The sequence below is a fragment of the Varanus komodoensis genome, unplaced genomic scaffold (genome assembly GCF_004798865.1).
Source record: "Varanus komodoensis strain SLA01 unplaced genomic scaffold, ASM479886v1 scaffold18_3, whole genome shotgun sequence".
Classification (NCBI taxonomy): Eukaryota; Metazoa; Chordata; class Lepidosauria; order Squamata; family Varanidae; genus Varanus; species Varanus komodoensis.
This window is the reverse complement of record NW_025335549.1, coordinates 15,698,747-15,716,580: the sequence shown is the minus strand read 5'-3', so window position 1 is coordinate 15,716,580 and position 17,834 is coordinate 15,698,747. Positions and strand designations below refer to the sequence as shown.

At 50.0% G+C, this 17,834-nt stretch overlaps 1 protein-coding gene across 4 annotated transcripts in view; it reads right to left on the bottom strand.

Moving 5' to 3' along the window:
* Nucleotides 1-17,834, bottom strand: part of ARHGEF9 (Cdc42 guanine nucleotide exchange factor 9) — a 187,167-nt gene that overhangs the window by 137,298 nt on the left and 32,035 nt on the right. For all 4 annotated transcript variants that reach the window (XR_006414426.1, XM_044427207.1, XM_044427208.1 and 1 more), the window contains 2 exons: nucleotides 12,941-13,088; nucleotides 9,655-9,764 (listed from right to left, as the gene is read on the bottom strand). Coding sequence is in view for 3 of the 4 variants with exons in the window: in XM_044427207.1 (XP_044283142.1) it covers nucleotides 9,655-9,764; nucleotides 12,941-13,088 (258 nt within the window). In the remaining variant the exon portion in view is untranslated. The remainder of the gene's footprint in view (nucleotides 1-9,654; nucleotides 9,765-12,940; nucleotides 13,089-17,834) is intronic.

The window sequence follows — 17,834 nt, the reverse complement described above, 5'->3', positions numbered from 1 at the left end:
CCCATGCCAAAACCACTAGGCTCCATCTCAAAATCAAACCTGGATAATGTTTGGTGGAACTCTGAACTAAGTAAGATGGACCTCTGGTTCAATCCAGTCTACCTCCAACTCTCAGCATGTGTATCATCAGCCTACCTGTGCAACTGTTTGCTCTTCCTCATCCTCTCCCACTTTTGCATTCGCCTTCCTTGAACTGAAGTACTTTGACAATATCTGCCTAATCACAGCTGCAGCTCAGGCTTCACCCTGGTTATTATTCAGTCCACTAACCTCTTCCGTCTCCATGCCAGTCATCCCTTCAACTCAGTGTCAGAGGGATCAGGTATTTTCGCAGCATGCCAAGAGCCCCCACTCACAAGACACGGTTGCTAACCCTTGTCCCACCCTTCGGGGAAGTTCCCTTAGGAATAGCAGAGAATGCAATAGATTTTTTACCAAGAATTTACCAAAGTTCTGCAGAAACAGGACAAAACCAATCTGAAGCAGTAAGGCTCGGGGGGGCAGCAAGCGTCCCCCAGCAGTGGGCTCCTCATCGGTGATGCCAGCCCCGGACAAAGGCCTTGGGGTACAGGGAACTGGGCCCTTGTCCTTTCCCTTTCCGAACCCCATCCTGTCATTCCCAAAAGCACCTCCAATCACACCAGGCTCAAAAGAGATTCCAGCGGAAGCCAGGCAAACACACCAGTTGTTCTTTCGCGCCTCCTCTCCTTGGATCTTCTCTGAATGCATCCTCAGCTGTTCGGACAGAGAGACACTAATGCAACTGGGCAGCCTGAAAATGGAGCCTCTCTCCTTCCCCTTAAAAAAGCTCCTCATCCGCGACAACAGCACCCAGCACTCCCTTCCCCTCTCTTCTCCTGGCAAGTGGGAGAAGATGGACAGCCAGTGAGCTCTTAGTCATCAATCAGTCTGCACTTCAGCCTTGATTACTCTCAAGTTTCACTTACAACTGAGCGATGCAAACAGCCTACATGTTACGGATGGCAGAGAAATCTCTGCAGCCAGATACTACAAAACCCACAGGAGACTCTCCCAGAATTTGGCCCCAAATGGAGCTGGAAGAATCAGCAAGCCCTGCAGTGATCAAGGGTCTCTGGTTTCACCTCAAGGCATGGCGTACCTCACACTTGGTCCTAAATCAGGACTTTAGTTTTGGTCTGTTTGGAAGGAAAATGTGCATGTTTAGGTTGCAGTTTCTGAATCCATGCTTTCCTCCTGCTGACTAAATCACAAACACTCACTTTTTCCCCAAATTGTAGATTTTGCAAGTGCACAATTTTTCTGCCTAAGAAATCGTGCAGATGCGGGCGCAATCACAGAAACATGTACACTCTGCCTGAACAATGTGCTCACATTCACAAGTGTGAGTGAGGCAAGTTCTGATCAAGCACAAATCAAAACAGAATTCTCAATCATCTCTCACTCCAAATTGTTCCTACGAGCAACCAGAGCTGCATCTGAATTATTCAAGCAAGGAAGTGTCCAGGGTGGTTCTTGAGAGATTATTCCAGACAGCTGGAGGGCTAATTCAATTGTCCTTGAAAGGGTCATCGTGGCTTTTTTATCCTTCGGGCAGGACTTGGTTCACAGGTCAAATTCCACCTTGGCGTCTCTTCTGCTGAACGTCAGACCTTTAGGTGGACTGAGCTGATGTTTCTGCACCTGGGAGGAAGAGATTGCCCTTCCATCTTTATTAAAACAGAAAAAAGGAGAGCTATGCTGCCATGGCATCATGGGCAGTTATGCCCAATCAGATATTCCCAAGGAACAGGACAGAGGGTGCAAAACTGGAAAGGAGAGGCTTTCTGAACAGAGCTGGGGGTGAGCATTAAAAAAGGTAATGCTGAGGGTGAATGAACTGGAGTGGGAACGTCAGCCCAAATTAGAAGGGGGATCGCATGCAGTTTGTCTCTGATCTAGTTGTACACATTTCTGTGGTTACACAGAGTTAAGAGCATAGGAGCTTATAGGTCTACATGTGCAGCATTTTCTTGCCAGAAACCTATGAGCCAGGAGCGCTGATTCCTTTCTGTTTTGCCTCCTCCTTGAGTCTTAAACCCTTCTTGAATTCTGCTCTTTTGCCGCACGTTCAGAGCAATGGGAAGAGCTTGAGTACCAAGTCTGCGAGGGGATGGACGTGTCTATAGATGCTTTACCTAACCGGGATTTCTCACCGTGAACCAGGCTTCATGGAGATGGTGGGGGTTGTGGTCCTCGGTATCTGGTGGGGGCAATGGGAAAGGCTGGGGGAGGCTGAGAGTTCCTCCTCCTCTGGGTCACATTTTACCAGGGATGTCACTGAAAAGGGAGCGTTCAGCATGCGGGTGCTACAGCTGCTGAAATGGCTTCCAGGCACAAAAAGGGAGCTGTTGACCCAACCTGCGGGTGGCCTTTCCTTCCATGAATGGAAACATCTTCATCCCAGGTTCAGAAAGTGAAGCTTCCACTCACAGCTGCAGGGGTAGCGCAGCCTCCTCCAGCCTGGCACCTCCCCGATGCAAGGGATTATGGGTTATGCAAATTATCCCAGAAGTGGCAGTCCAGCTCATCTGGAGGGCACAGGGTTGGGGGAGCCTGTGGCCAAGCACGCCTCTGCAGGGCCATCACTCTTTTATCCCCCCGTGAGAAAAAGCCAAACGGAAAGTGATCTTCTGCATCCGGCCTTTTATGGGTCTCCATCATCGAAGGAAGAGTCGAGGCTCCTCTCAGGCACTCTCCCAGCTGCAGAATGATTTTGAGCAATTTCCCAACCAACATACACATCTTTGGCTATAGGGTAGCATACAAATGCAACGACAAGTACATTATTTTACTTCACTACATTTATATCCTAAAAAGGAAAAGTTATATATTCCTTTTTAGGATATAAATTGCATTAAATTTATTAAATTCATATATTTTCCTTCTTAAAGAATGCAAAGCAGCTTGCATCATTCTCTTCTTCCTGCTCTCCATCTTTTCTTCACAATAACAACCCTGTGAGGTAGGCTGGGCTGAGTCTGTGACTGGCCCAGAGTCACCCACAGTTGGCTTCGTGGCCAAGTGAGGACTGGAATCCAGGCCACCCAAGTTCCAGCCTCAGGCTCTGAACCACAATGCCACACTGGCCCAGTGCCTGTGTGTAGCTTGGACCACTCTGGCTAGGGGGGATAGGCGCCACCTGGAGGGCACCAGGTTGAGGTGATGTATTGCTTAGAGCTGGGACAACTCGTATTTAAAGCTTTCTGGGTTCCTTTCAGGGAGAAACTCCATCTACTCTATCCTGCAGAACTGTGGTGATGGAAAGAACCCTTTGGATTCCTCCAAGCTTCTTGGAGGATGGGTAGAATGAACATTTGTTGGTTTAGCTTTTATCTTAAAAAAAAAAAAAAAAAACAGCATCCTGACACAGATTTGGGTACCGTTCAGCCCACATCCTGAAAAATACATAGAGCAAACTGACCCTTCCTGAATCTGTAGAACTGAGGAAGAAAAAACAAAGGGGAGATTAGAGCGGATTGGGATAGATGAGGATTCCCGGCTTCCCAACATTCATACAAATAAAATCTCAGAGCACACCAGAACCCTGCGATTAAAGCTAATTAGCATCGATCAATGCATGGGACTTTCTGCTTTTGTGTCATCTATTTGCCTTAGATAAGGGAGGCTGTGGCAAACGGCTGTGATTAAATACAGCTCACGTCTCTCCATGCAGCGGTTGACAATCTTTCCCACCAGCATCCCGAGGAGAGAATTAGAGTGTCAGACACGTTTCAGAAACAGCACACGGCAGAGCCCCCCGGAATGAAATGCTCGCTCAGCACCCTGCTGAGAGTTAAAAATGCACAGTGCAAAATCCAGCCCCCCACATCTTTCGACCCTCCTGCATCGTGTGAAGAGCCCCTGCATCGTGTGAAGAGCCCCACCGCTTGTGCCCATTGCTTTTGTTCCCCGGAAAGGAAGGGCACGACGTTTGCACAGCTGCCTTGCAGTGAGGAGGCTGACTGGAAATGCTTGCAGCAGAAGAAAGGGCCTGGGCATCGTCTGGAAGGATGCTGCCCCCTCCATGCTCTTTCGCCAGCCCTCGCTCCCCTTCCTGCTCCAGAATAGGCTGTGCTTGTTAAATTGCCGGTGAATATTAAACACCTTCTCCCCACAGCGGGTTTGCACTTCGGTGGCCATTAGCATAGAAGGATATTTACAGAGCCAGCATAGCAGATGCAGAATTCGTCTTTTAAGGAACCCAAAGCTGTGTCTTGCATAAGGACAGACCTTTCATCTTGGCTGCTTGTGCAACCCACGTGGGGGGAGCAGAAAAGGAAAGAGGTTACAATTAGGGCTGAGGCCAAGCCAGGCACAAAATCCCATCTGGACAAAAAATATCACGGCAGCGCACCCCAGTCTTCCGAGCACCACTCCTGCCCCCCCCCCAATACCTCCTGCCCCTCCTCCTCCTACCATCCCCTGACCAGGTGGCAGAAGCAGATTCAGCAGCCACCTTCCCCAAATCCCATGCCCTTGCCAAAGTCCTTGAGTGCAGTCCTTTGCCCAACAACGCACAGTGACCTGGCGCATCAGGGTGGCTGGTGAAAGGCGAGGAAAAGACACGCACTCACGTCCCAGCACACTTCTCTGCTGCTCCCACCTCCTGGCCAAGTTTAGGACAAGTCAGAAACGCCAGGACTTTTTCAAGTCCAAAAGCCAAATGCCCGTTTGGGAACTCTCTCCTGGGCTCCATTCCCAAACCCATTTGGCAGGCAATCCCTGCACAACTGAACTACTTCATCCAAGCAGTGACACTCATGACAATAAAATAGTTCTGGGATAGTTCTTGGCGCCAAATATCTGTCCAAATGCATTTAACACTGAACATCTGGAAAGAAAACATATTTAGAGAAGGGGAGATCCCACTGGTCATGCAACTGCAGCTCTCTCCAGTGCTCACTAATAAAGCCACAGTTTAGAAAAACGGTACCTTGAGCGGAAAAATGGTTTAAAGCATAGATCAGAATACAACAACCTGTGTGGATTTTTTAAATTTGATTTTCGGTTGACTATTCATGTGGAAATGGGAGGGAACATGAACTAGGGACAGCATCCGTCATCCATCCCTGGTCTCTTGCCTTCTCCAAGCTGAGCTCATGTTGCGATCAAGAAATCCCTACACTGTACATTCACCCAGCCTTTGGTCTCTGGCAATTCAATCCAAATAACATTTACTTGCAGGTGCTTGGTGGATTTTAAAGTAGTCCAAAGCTGAGTTTGAGCAGCTACAGTATTGCTTAATTCCACAGAGATTCACGATATCCCTTATCAAGCCAGGGGCTGCAAATTTAACTACATAAATACCAATCCCGCTTTCATTTACAGATGTAATTTTGGGCTATTAGCAATGGAGGAAACCCAACAGGCTCCCACCAGCAGATCCACACTTGTTAACCCCTCAGGGATTTCAGCAGACTCAATTTAAGAACCTGAGACGATTTGTGCAGTGCAACTTCAACCCGACACAACCATCAGCAAAGCTTAGACGATCTTTGAATCAGCACCTGGAAGCAGACTTTTCAGGCTTCAGGGTACCTTTTCCTCATTGTTCTGTTTCGGGAGGTAGGGAACATTTTGGAAGGGGTGGGAAAACATAACATAAATGTAGCTTCCATGTAGCCTGAAGTGCCTGACCCTGCCTAATCTTGGAAGCTAAGCAGGGTCAGGCCTGGGCAGAAGTGGGATGGGTGACTTGAGCGTATGATTCTATGATTATTGCTGTCAACTGCCTAGAGAGCTTTGGCTATGGGCAGTATAAAAATGTAATAATAATAATAACGTGGTCACTATCTCAGTCTCTTACATTCTTTCCCAGCCATGCCTGTGAGGAAGTTCTGAACCTTTCTGGTGCATGGGACCCATTATAAAAGATTTTATATGAAATATAAATATTTTACAAATCATGTGAAAATTCTACACTGATATTATCTTGAGACTGGTGGATTCCAGCCAGGGTAATCTGAGATGGTCAATACAGATGCTAGGAGAAGGCACATCTGCACCAGAATCACGTTTCACAGTCCCAAGAGCAACAGACGCTGCAGCGTGTTAATTTATGGTCAGGGGGTTTGTTTTTTATTCGAATGGATTTAGAGAGCGTTTGATTTATTAAACCTGGCTGGCCAGAACTATGCATCTGATGGAGGCAGCTCCCAGAAATGGAAATGTTACGGTCTCATGCAACGCTGTCAACTGAATCCCAAATATGGCTTATTCATTCTTCAAGATCGGTTGTTTGCTGTCACTTCCTCTCTTGGCAACCAACGGCGAAGTTCCCTTTGCGGAGACCAGCCTCATGCCCTCTGGACATGCTCCATGCCAGGAGCCAGGCTTCCAAAATCAAAGAATGCATCATAACAATCCAAGCATCACACCCCCCCTCATCATCGTCAGCCTTTTGAGATGGCTGAACCTGCTTCCCCTTTTATACTCTGTTCTCTTGCAGTGCTGCCTTCCCCAGGTTGGTGCCCTCCAGACGTGCTGGACTACAACTCCCAGCATTCCCAGTCAGCCAGGAATGGGGTTGCTGGACAGCACAGAAACATAGGCATGGGGCAGACCTGGTGAGCGATGGACAAATGGAAATTTCTGGCAGGAACAGACAGCCCAGGGGTCACCACGCCTGATCAAGGGGGCCTTGCTTTCCCCTGGCTGCCGCTGTAGCTCAGTGGGCTCTCAGCAGGATACGCGCCCAGAAGGTGCCAGGGTTGGGCCCCAGGCATCCCTGGCTAAAAGGGACCAGGGGATCCCGAAGGCCTCGGTGACCCTGCCGGTTGTCGCACTGAGCTGAAGAGTTCGCCGTCCAAGCCAAGGCTGGGCGAACCCTGAGCCCCAGAGGCGGTTTGGTCCTCCAAGCCTGAAGAAAACCCTGCAGGATCAGGCCAATGGTCTACCTAGTCCAGCATTACACTGTGGTCAACCGGCTGCCCACTGGAAACCCAGGGGATGAGTACCCTGACACCCATGTTCCCCGACAAGTGCATCCAGGAAAACACGCTCTGATCACAGTCCTTCTCCTGTGCTTTGATGACTGAATTGTCACGTTGATCCCTGTTTTCGTCTTAACCTTGAGTTCGAGACTGTGCTCTGTAGCATGTGATTTTTCTATATTTTATTAATTCTTTCCATCAGTGAAGCAAAATACAGGTAACCATTTTAATGAGTGATGTGGAAGCTGCCTCTCTCTGCTTCTGATCAATGAGGTTCCTCTCCATGGATTATATTTCAACTGGAACAATCAGTGAAGAAGCAAGGAGCAATTAAAAGCAGCAGCCTTGACAAGGACACAGAACGAGTCCGCCAAACCAATCTTGCAGCCTTCCCCTCCCAACTTGCAGGACCCATGGGTAAGGTGGCCACTTATGCATTGCCAAAATAGAGGACATCTCTCTAGAAACAGAGCGAGTCAGAAGGGACCTCCTGGGCCATCTAGTCTGACCCCCGGCTCCATCTGGCTCCACTCCTGACATGCCTACCATGTGCATGTCCATCCTGTCCTTGAATACCCTCGCCAATGAGGCTTCAACCACCTCCCATGAAAGCCCATTCCATATCCTAGGGGTTCTAAGTACTTCCTGGCGTCCACTCTAAATCTTGGTCCCCTGAGCTTTGCTCCCTTGGAACACATCCTGCCCTTCACTGCAGGGGGGGGGGGAGTCCTGACCCACCTCTGCGTGGCACCCCCTCACGTACCTGTAAGTCACTAATGGGTCCCCTCTGAGTCTCCTCCCAAGGCTGAACAGACCCGGCTCCCTCAGTCTCTCCTCACATGGCGTACCCTGCAACCCAGCCACCATCCCTGCGGCCCTTCACGCACTGCTTCCAACCTTGCTATAGCCCTCTCGTAATGAGGGGCCCAGAACTGAACACAACACTCCAGCTGCGTGCACGCCAGAGTCATACAGAGTGGCAGCAATACCTCTCTCGATCTAGAAGCGTAACAATTTCATGGCCCGTTTATACGCAAACCAAGAGAGATGGGTCAAGACAGCCAGCTGCAGTTTTGGCTTCTCCCAGCGGGCAGGGCTATGAGAACTGCCATGGGGAGAAGCCGCCTGCTCCTGCTCCACTGTTTGGAACTTGAGACTGATCCCTCGGAGGTGCAGGGTGGTGCTTGGGAGCAGAAGCTGGGTGATCCAGGAAGGTGTCTGTTAGGTCAGGGCTTGGGCCTCAGAGACAAAAAGATCACAGGCACCTCCTCTCTGATCTCCACATCACATAATCATCCTTTGTTCTTACCAGCTTTCCAAACAACGCTGCACTGGCAATTCACTTAGGTTAATTCGTGAAACAGTGCAAGTGCACCAGGTAAGAGATCTGAGCAGCCATTCGGCAGAGCGGTGAGAGCACTGGACTGGGAATAAGATCTGCGTTCAAGTTCCCAGAGAGCCATGACGCTCCCTAGGTGGCTTTGGTTCAGTCCCAGACTCTCACGCTAACCTACCTCACAGAGACGTTGTGAGGATCAAATGGAAAGCGGGGACTATGTAAGTCGCCTTGGTTTCCTTGCAAGAGGAAAAATGGCAGCTCCCACCACAATGCACACACCGGTCTCTTAGACGCATGAGCTGCTGAACGCAGGTTCTTTCCAAGCTTTGCAAGAAGACGGGGCACTGTTCCGGGGCATCATTCCGTCCCACTGCTGCACTCATATTCTGCCCCTACCCTCTGTGAGCAGGGCTAGAAGGGATCATCCAAGAGGATATTTGGATCTGGAGGCAGGGGGTTAATTCGATGAACTACAGGACCACTTCCAGCTGATCTGAACTGCCAAGCAACCCACCTGGCCCTGCTATGCCATGCAAGCCCTGTCAATGGCCACAAAACACAGCTTTTAATCGGAGGAGCAAGCCACCCGAAGTACATGCACAACTGCCACCGCTGCTTCTCCAGGCGCCTGGGAGGAATGAAGCTCTGCTCAGAGGAAACACGGGAGCCTGAGGGGGTGGCCCGAGGGGACGTCATTCTCCTGCCACTCAAAAAGTCTGGGGGCTTTCCCCCTCCACCCTCCATCTTCACAACACCACCGTCAGAGACCCAGCAGATGGGAGCGAATACGCTCTGGGAAAGCCTTCCTTTAACTGGTCTGCTCTTTTGCCCAGCCTTCTCCAACCTGACACTCTTCTCTGACCGCACTGACTAAGGATGATGGAAGCAGTAGTCCCACACAGAGAGCACAAGGTTGGAGAAGCTTGGTGACGCTACCCAGCTACACAGTCTGCAGAGCTTGCCGGCTTCACAGAAGTTCTGAATTCACCCAAGAGGGAAAAGACTGACTTGTGTAAACAACACATAGATTATTTTAACAATATTGCCATGGCGGCACCAGAAAAAGTAGGATCAGAGCTGCACACAATTTGAAAACCACTCAGTTTCTCTATCTCCCAAAAGGAAGGCAGTTTTAACTCTCTCCCTGCCAGAAGCAGGAAGATAATCATGCTGGTTTTTAACTTGTCACAAAATCATTCAGACGAATTGCGAATTACTATATTAAAAACTGATGCCAAAGGAAGCGCACACTGATAAATTCTACTGAACCTCTTCTGGACCTCGATTATTCTTTTACAGCACAAACTGAGCAATGGATAAATGTCAAGGCAGCTAGAAATGCATAATCAGAGAAAGACTTACTTTATTGAGTAACAGCTGCTCGGCTCCCGGCTTGAGAGGTTTCCATCTATTCCTGCCATTCTTCCTATCACGCCGCACCTCCAGTGTTTTTGAACCCAGGTCACTGTCAGCTGCAGAGGTGAGAATTAGCAAAAGGAAAATAAATATGTAATTCAGCTTCCAGAATTACAATAATCAACAGCTTATGTGCCCTTCTCTACACTGTGCGGCACTGAAGGCATCCTTGCTCTCCAGCCTCTCTTCCACTTTTACTCCCATCTTGGCTAGAAAAGAGGTGAAGGTTAGTCGCATTTCCCCCAATATCTGGAGAGAGCATCCAGTTCACAGAACTGGCCAGCTTGGGAGGCATCCCAACCTGAGCTCCCTTGAATGAAGCCCAAGTACTCTTGGTTAAGCCATTCATGGATTGCAGCCATGCTCAGGGACTGCCGGCTCCCTCCCCAGCCTGAGCACTCCTGTGCTTCCAGGCCCCCACAGGCCTGCCCACCTGGTTTCCACTTCTGGGATGCAGAGGCACTGCACTGCCTGTCCCGGCTGTGCTGATCCAGCCCCCCGCCCCCCCCCGCAGGTCCAGCCACCACCAGCTGGCAGAGGGAGCAGCCACTGAAGTCTGTGGATTATGGATCACCAGGACTCAGATAATCCGCTGGCCCACTCACAGCCTTACGGTGCTGGAACGTGAGGCTGGTGGACAGCAGGTCCGGGTGAGGGTGAGGGCGCAGGCGAGCAGAACGAGGCACAAGGAGAGCGACGGTCCCCCATTCCACCCCAGCCTGTACCCCGGAGCCTGCCCTTCCCTGCCCTGCATCCCGTTCTCCTTTAATCCCACAATCTACCTAAAGAACTTCTAAATTAATTCCTGCCTCCTACAACCTTCAGTTCACTTCATTTACTCTGCACATTATCCTGCAGATGCAGTGAGAGGGGGAGGAAAGACGACGGCAGCAAAAGAACCAAAAACTGTGGCACGCAGCACTTTCCCCCCCAAATTTGGAAGTAAATGAACAAAACAGAACAGCAGGGGAATCTTTAATGCCTCAGCCCTGCTTTGCAAACAGGCCAGATCATTTGCAACTGCAGCATCAGGGGAAAGATTTGGATGAGGAGGATCTGGAAGCACTGCTACCCTGGTGAGGAATTCACGTTTCCAAAAATAAAGCACACTGTTCGTTGTAAATCAAGCATCACGCTGCCTCCTTGGCGTTGTCTTCCTATTCTCTCCTCCTCCTCTTGATCCATCAAAGGGACAGCCCTCCCATGGTTCCCAGAGAAGCGCTGCTGCCATTGAGACGGTGTAGATCGGCTGCCCCTTTTCAGACCTCTCTCATGCAGCGCGACACCCACTAGGGGCAGATAGTACAGAGACATGCACCTCCCACCGGCGTGTCCACAGCAGCTGACCATGCAAGCCCTGGAGTCGGCTGGAAGCTGGCTTTTCTCCCTCCCTCCCCCGGCCCTCCAGGGCTTCCTGTCCTTCCAGAGAGAGCAGCATCTCCTGAGAGCGGCTGGATGTCGCATGACTTCCTCAATAACCAAGCCTTGGTTTCCCAGTTCTCTTTGTTACATCAGAACCCGCAAATTAACCCAGGAAGAATAAGCAGCGCTGTAGACCTACGGCAACTCAGGGGCTGAGAATCTGGAGATGGGGAAGAGAGGGAAGCGGACTGGACAAGCAGAGCTTGCACTGAAATCTCTGTTCAAGCACTTGGCTCCCTGACAACCATTAAGGACATTAATTTATTACCGCAACCTCACCTTTCCTGCAAATGTAGGGAGTGGGCCCATTTCTTTCATTAAAAAGCCTTCTAAGGGTGTGGATAGCGATTCTGACAGAGATAAGGAGAAGGGGCCCGAATCCGCTGCTGAATGGCCCAGGCCAACCAGAGATAAACCAGGCAGTGACTGAGAATCAGACAGCTTCCCGGTCTGTGGCAAAGTTTAGTGCCAACATTAATCTGAGGATAAGGCATGAGGCTGAGAAAGCAGACTAGTCCAGAAGCATCAGAGGCTCCAGGAGAATGGCCCTGAAACTGGATCAAGTCACCTTGAAAGTGTCAGTTGCTCTCACAATTGGGAAGGGAGAAGAGGCATTTAGTTTTGGTGGTCATTCTTGGCTCCTGCAGTTCTCTTCTTCTGTACTACAAGGCCAGTCTAGCTGGTCACTTTCACAGAATAGTCAGAAGGCCCTTCCCCTGGCCTGCTCGGAAGAAGGAGGGGGGATGAGATGACCACTACACAGCTCAGAGGAACAGCATGCTTCTTCCCCCCCCCCCACTTCACTTCATCTTCCGCAGAGTGAAGAGCTGCATGGAAGAGACCTGAACCCAGCTCTAAGCAGTCCCAAGCTGATCCTACACTGCACCCGGCCAATTCCTGAGAGCCAGAGCCGAAAAAATGGGCAGGACACTTCGGGGAGGCTTTGCGCAGGAAGGCAGCACAGAAAATACAGCCAAATGAAAAAAGGGTGGGGAGATTTAAAACACAAGTGTGAGCCAGAGCGCAGCATCGCATTTCCTATACTTCTGATAGCAAAAGCACAGATTTCTCCCTGAATTTAATTCAGAGGCACTCTTCACATGTAATGCTCCAGAAGATTTACAACTGCGCAGGCTCCCCACTCATAAACCTCACCAGGTGACCCATAAAGTTCTGCTGTAGCTCCCAAGCATGATGCCTTCCCACTGTTTTGGACTTCAACACCCATTAGCCAGCACAGCCAACAGTCAGGAATGCTGGGAGCCTTAATCCTAAGGGCACCCTGTTTGAAGGGTACCAGAATGGAGAAAGCTAAGTTAGGGTCTGCTGTGGGAGAATGAGCATCAGATGGATTTGGTCCTGCCTCCCCCTCACAGATGTTTTCAAAGTCTGTCCACCATGGCGCACAGTTGGCAGATCCTTGACAGCAGGCTGAACAACGTTTTACTTCCAGATACACTCTCCCCATCCCTCCACCACAAATTTAGCTTTAATTACCATCCAAAGCAGGAAGGCTCAAGGAGGCCAAAAACCACACCTTCTAAGGTCTGGCTGTATTATAGAAAAGTTAATTGAGCAGGCTATTTCACAAGAAACCCACTGAGGACTCTTTCTGAACCACGACTAACTTGTTCCCACTCCAGCCAGTGACTATAAAAAGCTTCCACCATTAAGAGAGTACTTGAGTTTGCTTGTGCTTTCCCCCTCTGCCCATCCCTCACTTCTTTCACATCGTGTCCTTCAAGGCATGCCTGAGAGCAGGGACTGTGAGGGCTTCACCTAGCATTGGTCCAGGTAAAAGGTTACTTACCCGCAGCACTCAGTAACACTTTCCTCTTCCATCCCAGTTGATCCAGCCCCATTGGGGTGCTCTGGGAAAGCGGTAAGGACTGGCATCTGTCCAAGAGGAGCTTGTAGGGAGGGGATCCTGGCGATGGATGAAGAGGATGAGACAGAGGCTGAGGACACAGAAAGGAGAGAAACAGAAAATGGGGGAAATTATTGCACTCATTCAGAAGTTACTGAAGGTAAACATCAAGTTCATTTAGAGGTTTACTGCAGTGTTGCTATTGGTGGCCCGGCCCCCATGCTGTTGACTTTTAGTGTTTTATTTCATCCTATTGTGTGTTCTGCTTGTTGTTGGAACATGGATTTCTTTTCAGAGGGAAATGTGGAATTGCAAATACAATGGCCAGTCACACCTTTTCATGCATTATACAAAGGCGGTCCTCACACTGTCACTTATTATGTATTCAGTGTGAAACTGGAACCAGTTTGATATTCAAACAAGCATTCCAGCCACACAAAGCCAAGGACCTGGTTAGTCCTTGTGCCATTCACAAATTAAATTAAACTATCTTATGTACACACTTAAAATGCAATAGGTGGGCCATTAATCAGAAGACCTTAGAATGGCAGAAAGAGGAATTAGTGGGCCCTGGATCAAATTAAGCCTGAACTACCCTTGGGAGCATAATGACAAAATTGAAGTGGTCATATTTTGACTACATCATGAGAAAATGAGAATTAGTAAGACAATCGTGCTTGGGAAAGCTGAAAGTTGAAGAAGAGGGCAACCCACTAGGAGATGGCTCTCTTCCATCCAGGAAGTCACAGCCTTGCATCGCGGGAGTTGAGAGGGCTGCCAAGGACAGGGCGCCCTGGAGGGGGGTCATTCACAGGAGCACCGTAAGTGGGAGAAGACCTGATGACACGTGACAGAAACATAACGAAGGACAGAAGCCTTTAACGTAAAGCATTAGGTGACTGAAGGCACGGCCAGTGACTCTTTCCTGGACTCCCCCCCGCCGCCCCATTCACCCCTGCCCAATGGGCTTCCTTCATCTGCTGGGTGGCCTCCGAGGTACCATTCTCCTTCCAGCCCTCAGCTTCAGCAGGCCTGGCAACAGCTGCCCGATGCAGCTGCTGCCTCCCACTTCCCTCGGGCTGAAGATGCCTGAAGCAGAACCTCTTCTGCAGCTCTGAGACCAAGAAGCTTGCGGCACAGGACGAGGATGCGGGCTGCCTGAACGGGCTGCCTGCTGAGCTGAAGCGTTCTCCCAAAACGAGGGGCTGGCCCCTGCCACAGAAACCAGGAGCCGTCCCAGGATAGCCGCTCTGAAAGCTGCTGGATGACCAAGGCACAAGCACTGGGGGGGCTCTGGAGGGGCGGGGGAGGCCCTTTCTATCGGCTGAGAAAGCCTTGGACCACTTGGCTTGCTTGCTGATTCATTTAAAGCTTTTATAGACTGTCCCACTACTAACATCTGGGGACGGTTTACAACAAGCACAGATAAAAATGGCACAGCACCCAGCAATTCACCATAAAATCACAATTTAAACCAATGAAGCATTAAAATAATGGGAGAATAAAAAGGGATTGCCTGGTGCTGGAAAGAAAAGAGTGTTGGCGCCAGGCGGACCTCCCTGGGGAGCGCATTCCACAGTCGGGGTGCCACCACAAAGAAGGCCCTCCTCTAGGTAGTCCCCCTCCTAATCTTTCAAGAAGGACTTCCAGAGAGGACTTCCGCCTCAGCTCTCAAGGGGCAGGAGGGCATATAGGGAAGAAGAAGAAGGGAAGGAGGAGGGAAGAAGTCCCCGGAGAAGCTTCCTCCCCCACCGCCCTCCAAGTAGGCTCAGGCTAAGGGGAGTGGCTGCTGAAGCCCCCACCCCTGAGTGGCATGCCCCCCAGGCCTGGGCAACGGGGTGCTGGCAAGGGCACCAGGCTCAAGCCCACTACTCTCCAGAGGCAGGCCACTGGATCAGAAGCACCTGCTCAGCCATGAACCAAGGAGGGCATATCTGAACGGCATCAGGGCCTGGTCAGGAGCAAGCCAAAGGGTGAAAAATCAGCCAAGGAAAAGTTACCCGAGGCTGAGCAAAGCAGGCAGGCCTCAGAAGCAGCAGAAGGGACAGCAAGGAAGACGTGTCTTGCTGGAGCAAAGGGTGGAAGGCACTGGGCAGCCTGCAAGAAAGCCTGCGCTGCTCGCCTGCTTGCCCTTTTAAAGCTCTTCCCCCAGGTCCCCCAGCGGGTGCCCATTAGGCGTGGCCACTCCGTCAGAGCGGTCGGTCCTGCACCACACAGTGGCCATCTGGCTCTGGGCACCACAGGGGCGCTTGAGCTGCAGGCGCTGTCGGGCAGTGACCGCAACCCGGGGCCCCTGCTCTCACCCCCCGGCATGAACACAATCCAGCATAAGCCAACAGCCTCCTGTGGCAGCCCCTCCTCTGCCCCCTCTTGCCTGGGTCTGCTCAAGGACAAGCAAAGGCCCTGGCTGCTGGCTGTCCGTGGAAGAATACAGGTGGGTCCAACCTGGCATCCTCCAGATCCATTGGACTACAACTCACACACTCCCCAATGGCCCTGAGGGCTGGGGATGGTGGGAGTTTCATCTGGAGGGCACCAAGACCCGTCCAAATCATGAAAGGGTCCGATGGATCAGCTCAACAAGCCAAACATGGCCAGAAAGCACCCCAATCCGTTATTCCTGTAGCTTCCACGTTCTGCAGGTGCTCTTTAAGCAGTGGAATTTCTCTCTTGACCAACTGATCTTAGAATAAGCTGTTTAATTAAGTTGAAGGTGTGGTTGGTTGTTAAGTCAGTCCACCAACCAATCAATCCAGAGCGTACGTTTTCAGTCTCACCCATCAGTGCTGCACTTTAGGCGCAGGAAGCAATTTGGAAATTCAGAAATTGGCAGAAAGCTCAATGAACAGGAGCAAACAGGAAATTACCTTATTCATATGCATTGGAGGTGGGCAGAGAGATGCGCAAGGAATGCAAAGTGCCAGCCAGGACTGCTCCCCGGCTCAAAGGCATTGCTACCTTTCTCTGATTTCCGAGCAAGCAGAACCCCTGCGTAAGAGGAAAGCTCTGCTGGAAGTTGTTGATGCAAATGTTTGGCTTGCTTAATTTCTTATCAGTCATCCTACAGAAACAGTACAGCCATCCTCCCCATCAGACTGGCCCAGTTTCTCCCTTGTGCACACGGGCAAGAAGTGTTCAGCTACTGTATATAACAGAAAATATTTTGTTCGGTTCTGCTTTGCTGTCAAACTGTCCCGAGACCTCACTGGTGGACAGTACAAAAAAGTCTTCAACAAATAAAATAAACATAACATAAAAATGTTATATGAGTCTAAATATCCTTTGCGGAGGGGAGTTGGTTGGAATTCTTTAGGATGCTGTGTTTTATTTCACATTGTCGTTGGCTTGAAACTCAACATTAAGAAAACTAAGATCATGGCATCTGGTCCTCTCACTTCCTGGCAAATAGATGGGGAAGAAATGGAGGTAGTGACAGATTTTATTTTCCTGGGCTCCAAGATCACTGCAGATGGGGATTGCAGCCAATAAACTAAAAGACGCTTGCTCCTGGGGAGGAAAGCTATGGCAAATCTAGACAGCATACTAAAAAGCTGAGACATCACCCTGACAACAAAAGTGTGTATAGTCAAGGGGTTTTCCCAGTTGTAATGTATGGCTGTGAGAGTTGGACCATAAGGAAGGCTGAGCACCAAAGAATTGAGGCCTTTGGACTGTGGTGCTGGAGGAGACTCCTGCGAGTCCCTTGGACAGCAAGGTGATCAAACCGGTCAGGTCAGTCCTAGAGGAGATCAACCCTGACTGCTCTCTAGAAGGCCAGATCCTGAAGATGAAGCTCAGATACTTTGGCCCCTAATGAGAAGGAAGGACTCCCTGGAGAAGAGCCTGATGCTGGGCCCAACTGATAGCAAAAGAAGGAGGGGACGCAGAGGATGAGGTGGCTGGAGTCACTGAGGCAGTTGGTGTGAGCTTAAGTGGACTCCAGGGGATGGTGGAAGACAGGAAGGCCTGCAGGAGTGTTGTCCATGGTGTTGCGATGGGTCGGGCACGACTGACAACAAATTGTTAAACCATCCTGAGACCTCAGTAAGGGACAGTCTAGAAAGGCTTTAAATAAATACATGCTATAAAATCCTGAGGATGCCACTCAGCTGGGTCAGGTTGTGTCAAGTCCTTCCAGCCCGTAATATGTAGTAAACCTGCCTGTGCTGGAGTGTTATTTCATTCTTCTCCAATGCTTTTTTATTTCAAACAATCAAAATTTATAGAAGCACAGAAAATGTGCAAATTTCTCTCTGATATGGGGTGAATGCCTGTTTGTGCAACATGCAGGGCAGCGTGATTTCCTAAAGCTACGTTCTGAAAACCTTCAGGGCATGGCAAAAGAGACCATCCCAGCCTCAGAACTGCAATCCTTTTCAATACATCTTAGTCGGCACATACCCAGTCGCCTCTGAGCAGAATTGCAGTGCCCATCTGACTGACTCACTGTTACAAGCTGCCCAGAAATCGCTCTGAACTCTGCAGAGAGCTTTGGCTATTGGGTGGTATAAAAACACAATAACAAAACACTGGAGGCACTAAATAAAGTCTCTTAGCTGGTCCCCGTTGCAGCAGCACCAAAAAGAAAGAAAGGAAAAAGCAGTGTGCCTCTTAACATATACGCTCAGTATGAAATGAGCACCCCAGTGGATGTACATCGATTTGCAAATTCCTTTTCAAACCAAGCTTCTAATAGCTCTCACAATAAAAATGTGAAGCTCCCTTTCTCTCAGAAGCCTGTAGAGGGCAGTGAAAGACTATAGTCAAAAAGCCATGTCTACTGAAACTTGCGGACCAGAAAATTACTATTACAGATAAGTACACAGCAGCGTGTTAA